General features: G+C 40.3%; 1 protein-coding gene across 1 annotated transcript in view; it reads right to left on the bottom strand.

Annotated features, from left to right (window-relative positions):
* Positions 1-465: 465 nt before the first annotated feature.
* The window catches only part of LOC115626323 (zinc finger protein Elbow), a 42,536-nt gene continuing 37,001 nt past the window's right edge, over positions 466-6,000 (bottom strand). The window contains exon 2 of the mRNA XM_030521664.1: positions 466-2,489. Within this exon, the coding sequence (XP_030377524.1) occupies positions 909-2,489 (1,581 nt within the window). The 3' untranslated portion in view covers positions 466-908. The remainder of the gene's footprint in view (positions 2,490-6,000) is intronic.

Below are 6,000 nucleotides of genomic sequence, written 5' to 3'. Positions count from 1 at the left end.
TTTTTAATGTTCTAAGTAGACCTACAAAATCAATGTCAAGAATCGCCTTTTTCGACTCTCTAATAAATAACGATTTGAGTCATGAAATATCACAGGGCGATTGGGATGTGTATTTCCTTCTTTAAGGTTTCAAAAACAAAACACAGATGCTGCAGAAGTTATGTGAGTGGCCGATTTGCTGTGAATATATAGCTGAGAAACTTTGGATAGCATTACAGAGCTATTTGCCTGCTAGTTGTGTTGTTATATAACTATTTATGATCAGCAAAGAAAATATAAAGCGTTCTCTTTGACTTTCCATTTAAATAATTCCCACAGCATTGTTTTTTGAGGTTTTTCTTTCTTTTATTCATTTAGTGACTTAATTGAACTTTAAAATAGTGTTCATAATTTACATATACAAGAATTTTACAACTTTAAGTTTTTGGACAATCTTTTCTTTTCGTAATTGGTTTTGTTGTTGTTGTTGTTGTATGTATATAATTATATATCATTTAAATTGAATAAATAATGTTTTTTGTTGTTATTATTGTTTAAATTAAACATACATACTTGTAGTCATTAAATTATAGACACAAAATACAATCAATGTAAGCAAATTGTTGTGCCATAATTCTGTACTTTATTCTTCTGGTTTTTTTTTTAAATGATTCTCTTTATAATAATAATAATGTACTTAAATCGTAATTGTAAATATTTGTATGTAACTATAGTACATTAGATCACTAGCTTTTCGTTTCACGAGTGAGTTTACACATCTACTACATACAGCAGCAAGTTTTGCAGAAAACTTGAGAAGAAAAAGGGGGTTTTGTTGACTGAATGTTGTTATCTCTAATCAATAATCAATAATTGTTGTTGATGCCTCAATGCCTTCCAGCGGCCAGTTTGTCCGGCTCTTGCAGCCACTATGGATGCGACGACCCCATCCGTGGTCCGTATAGGGAGTAGGGTGCAAAATATTGTGCCAGTGCGGGATGCGGTGGCAACCCTGGGAGGCCGGGTGGCGCCAACGAGGGGGGCAGCATTGAGGGCTTGCCATAGGGATGATAACGAGCTGCCGCAGATAGTGGACTCAACGGTGGTGTGGGATAGGTGCGTTGAAAGAGCGGATGATTCGGTGGTATGCCGCCAGCTGCCGCAGCACTCAGCACCGAGTCGGGCACTGAAGCGGTGTGTGTGCGTAAATGTTGAAATAGGTCGTCGGAGGTGCCGAAACGCTTCCCACAATATGCCGCATCGCTGCCAATCCAGCTGCAAACATAGGGCAGCTGTGAGGCAGCAGCCAAAGCGGCCAATTGGGCATGATAGGAGGAGGCAGCGGCCGCAGCGGCTACAGCTGCCGCACTGGAACCGCCCGGACTCTGTCCATTGCCCCCCACACCATTCTTGCCGCTCTCGCATTGCGGACAGCCGGCAGCGCAGGGTTGTCCGGCGGCCTTGTTCAGGAAATGCGGACTTGAGGGACAACCCGTGCAGTAGGGATCCCGACAAACGTTCGGCGACGACATCATCGGCTCCAGACCCTTGAGCCGAGCATAGTTCAGATAGGGGTTCATGGCCGCTGCCTTGAACATGGGATGATGTGGGGACATCAGTGTGCTGGCTGCCATCAAATCCATGGGATAGGCTCCATACCCAGTCGGATAGTATGCCGATCCAGCACCACCCTGCGCACTGCTGTTCTGCACGCCGGCAGCGGCGGCCGCTGCATGCAGGGCCTTCACATAGCTGGCCTCCTTGGCGGCGGCCAGAGCCGCCTCGGAGGCGGCCTGAAGACGCGAGCCGCTGCCCATGCCACTGCTGACTGTTGTTGTTGTTGTGGGAACGCTGGGGCTGTGCAGCGAAGCGGACTCTTTGGAACTGGTGCGCGCCTGCACAGGACTGCCATTGAGGCGGGCATGCAAGTCAAGGGCGCTGGAGCCGCCACCGCCTGCTCCTGCTGTGGGTGTGCGTCTTAAGCCATTTGTGGTCGCCACTGATCCAGCAGCGGAAGCTGCCGGAGAGCCGCGCTGTGAACTGCTGGCACTTTGGTTGGAATCACAGCGCTGGCCATTCGTGCCGCTGCCCTTGGGTGTTTTGACACGCTGCTGACTATTTGTGAGATTTGTGGCGCCACAGTCGCTGTTGCTGCTGCTGCTGCTGGGCGGTAAATGATTGTTGTTCGACTCATAGGGCTTAAAGGTGCTCAGCACTTTGTTTGCCAGCGGCAGAGGCTGCGGCTGTTGCTCCACAGACCCCGTAGATACCGAGGACGAATGACTGCTAACTGGTGAGGATTTATCGCGTGCATTGTCCGTTAAGCCACCGCTGCCACCGCCGCCTCCTGTTGTCGCTCCGCCTTGACCGTTGCCGCTCCCGCCGCCACCCTTGAGCGTCTTTGTGGACTTTTCAATGTTGGCCGCCAGCAGTTTGGGATTAGCGGTGTCTGCGCCAATGGCGCTGCATGTCTGTGCCAATAGCGCCAACGGACTGCTTTTGTTATCCAGCTGCAACGAGCAATGGTGGAAAAGGAAAAACATTAATCACAATGTGCATAAAGGTACGCATGTGTACGATATTATTATATATGGGACTGCCTCACGCGCTCTCTTGTGTGAAAAATTGCGCCATTTGTAATGCCCTAACAAAAGGCACTTTGGAAACTTTGTCAACAAGTTTGTAACGACTGCACAAAATAACCCTTTCACTTGTGTATATATCTATATATATTAAGGTTGTCTGTACAAATATCTGTTGAAACTAGCTATGCAATTAAGAATGTATTTCTTTTACCTTTTAATTACTTAATTTATTAAATAAAGTTCGGAAGAGGAGAAATAATCAATGTTGTATAAAGTTTGCCATAAACAGTACCTAACATGAGTTCAACAGAAAGATCGCTAGATGGAGAAAACGACAATAAAAACCATAATTATTTGTTGTTATATATAAGATGAGAAGGGATTCACAATTTGTTTAAAGTTTTCTATAAACAGCACTAAACATGAGTTCAACACAAAGATCGCTAGATGAAGCAAACGACAATTAATAACTAAATATTACTGTGCCGCCATCTATCGATTTATAAGTACACACTGCTTCTGGCCATCTATCGCTTTTTAAACGTTCGTTGCTCGTTCTCGGTCGGGTTAGGAGACTCTTTTCCACATGTTCTAAATCTAAAAACTGAATTTTCAAGCATCGCTTTACATTAAAGCGTATTCAGTGTTCGTGGCTTCACATTTACATTTAGTTTGTATTTTAGTTTTCTGCGTAAGGCGTGCCTTCTTCATCAGATAAGATTTAAGTAGCCAAAAACGTTGGCTCGTTCGTAAACGGACGGCACTTGGCACTGAACCGAATGTCTTTTCTTCGCCTTTATTGTCTTCAACACTTGCTGTACAATGGCAACAACAACAAAAAAAAAAAAATGAAGTAAAAAGTAAATAAATAAAGGGAAGACAAAAAGAAGAACAACTAACTTGGCATTTAAGCATGACCAGTGATCCTAATCTTGCTTGACCATGAAATATTTGGAAAACGGGCTTTCAATTATAAACTCAGTTAGGCCGGTTGAAATGGAAAACAAGACCAAAAATTTGAGTTTTGCATGAATAAGGTAGATGAGCCCGTACAAGAATTGCAAAGAGTATTTAAAAGTGCAAATAAATTGTATTTAAGCCTTATAGTTGATCAAATTAATATTGAATATCAAAAACGGCATGCTTTTAAGCATAAATATAAAATATAATAATAATATAAAATACAATACGATAGGCCAAGCACAGTTTTTGTGCAAATTACTTTGCTGATATTTTAAAATAAAGTGTATTTGAAACACATTTAATTTCACATCTAACTTCACATATAACTTATTGAACGACACTCAAATTAAAAGCAGAAGAACAAAATATTTAACGAAATCAACAGCTCGTAACATTTAAAATAATCAAATATTTTAATTAAAGCGTTTTATTATTGAATTGCATTTCAGAAACGACAATTTCCAGCTATTTTATAGCAAAAAATTTGTTTGGCAGCTGCTTCACAAATATTCAATGTGAAAGTCACGTTATTTTACTTAACAGAATTTCTCAATGCTGGGCAATGCTATTTATTTACCTAAGGCGAGTTATATACATTTAGATTTTGCCCGAAGCTCAAGTAACACGCAAATGGGGGTCGTAAATAAACGAAAGACCATAAATATGGATAACGTAACCAAATAAAAGAAATTATGACACCATAAAATAGCTACAAAGGAATAAAAAGAACATTAATAAAAATTACGACGAAAATGAAAGTGCTGTAGGAAGGCAATAAAAATTTGCAACACCCACAACATAAATGAAATGAATGCTTCAGAGAGATGCACAGTTAGGGAGAAAGGGAGGGAGTCAGAGGAAATGGAATAGAGGGTGTTAATCAATAAAGAAATATGCAGACGGTGTTGTTGATAATCAGAGAATCTGAGAAGGGACGGTATTTTGTGAAGTAAATTGTTGTGGAAAGTGGATGCAGATCCTTTCCTACAGACAGTTGGTTGCTTATACTCGAATCCAAAATATGAAATAAAAGTAAATCATATTTAATTTAATATCATATTTTCTGAAACATACATATATGTATTAATTTTGGGCCTTAAGCCAGCACCATCTACTTAACTCTGAATGCTTAAATAGCTTGTCATTGTGAGAATTTCAGATGGTTTCGACGTGGTTAAAACAATGGGTGGTTAACGTAATCAGCCCAATAAAAAGTCATTTGATGAAGCGTAATTTTCTTCATAGTACCATTCGATTATAGAAATTCACTTAATGACATTATTGGGTAGTAAAAACGCCCATAAACTATGGCAAAGTAATATTAATTTTAGAAATTATTAGTTCAAGACTTAAATACCCATTCATTAATCATTATATGCATTAAGAATGGGGGCCAAGTGCCTCGCAGTTGCTAATTTAGCGCCGAAACAATAGAGTTTTATGGAAATACTAAGCAGTCAGAGTGCTGTGCCATAAAGTGAAACATGCTTTTTGCAATAAAAACTATTTCACCGCATGCCATAAATAAAAATGTGTAAGAGTTAAGCATCATAACTCATAGCAGCACTACTACAATGGAAATAATGACGCTCGTTTTAACACTCCCCCTCTTGGAATGGAGTGAGTGCGTGTGTGCGTATGTGTGTCTGTGTGTGTGTGTATGTGTGTTATAATTACGCCCCATGCTTCACTGGCGCGACTCATAAACTATAAAATATTGAAGCTTTTATAATACTCAATGGGCTGCTATAAATTATTATGATACTGCCTGTAAAAACAGCCACATTTCTTATCGGTACTTAAGCTTTAAGTATACAAAACTGTTTTTTGTTGTTGTTGCTGTTCTTGCTTTTAATGCGCATGTGTTGCCGCTTATTCATATAGTATTGGGGTAGGCCTATCCCCTCCCTCCCCAGGCGCTGTTTGGCTCAGCACTTAATGGGGAATACAACACACACACACCCCATGTGCATGAATATTAGGACAATTAGTCATAATTTATTGCCGAATTGATTATATATATACTATGTGTATATTGAAATTTCGTTGCGTTTCGTTTTTGTTGTTCGTGTGTTTTGTTTATTACTTGTGTCATATTTTATGTGTGGGGCTTGTGATTTGATTTCTAGACCTTTCGGAAATATCGTCTATTTAGAGCGCTTATCTCGAGTTCCGTGAAAGCAATCACCACAAAAATTCTGAAATATCATAGGAGTACATAGGAGTATGTACTGTGTGTGTATTATTTGTTATCTAGAGCTGCTCTTTTGCAATTACAAATACAAATTACAACTGCATGCAACAAATATGTTGTCAAGTTTATTTAAAGCTCGGTTGGGTGGACGCTAAAAGGCCTGTATCGCCAGTGTTGCCAGATGACAAATGAAATGCCACAATTCTGTGATTATAGGAAGTACTTTGTACATGCTTCGTATTTGCTGCTTAAATTGAAGCTTGGTTTGGTGGTCGCTAA

Source organism: Scaptodrosophila lebanonensis, unplaced genomic scaffold (assembly GCF_003285725.1).
Source record: "Scaptodrosophila lebanonensis strain 11010-0011.00,11010-0021.00 unplaced genomic scaffold, SlebRS2 tig00000085-arrow-pilon, whole genome shotgun sequence".
Lineage (NCBI taxonomy): Eukaryota > Metazoa > Arthropoda > Insecta > Diptera > Drosophilidae > Scaptodrosophila > Scaptodrosophila lebanonensis.
This window is presented reverse-complemented; position numbering and strand designations above follow the sequence as displayed.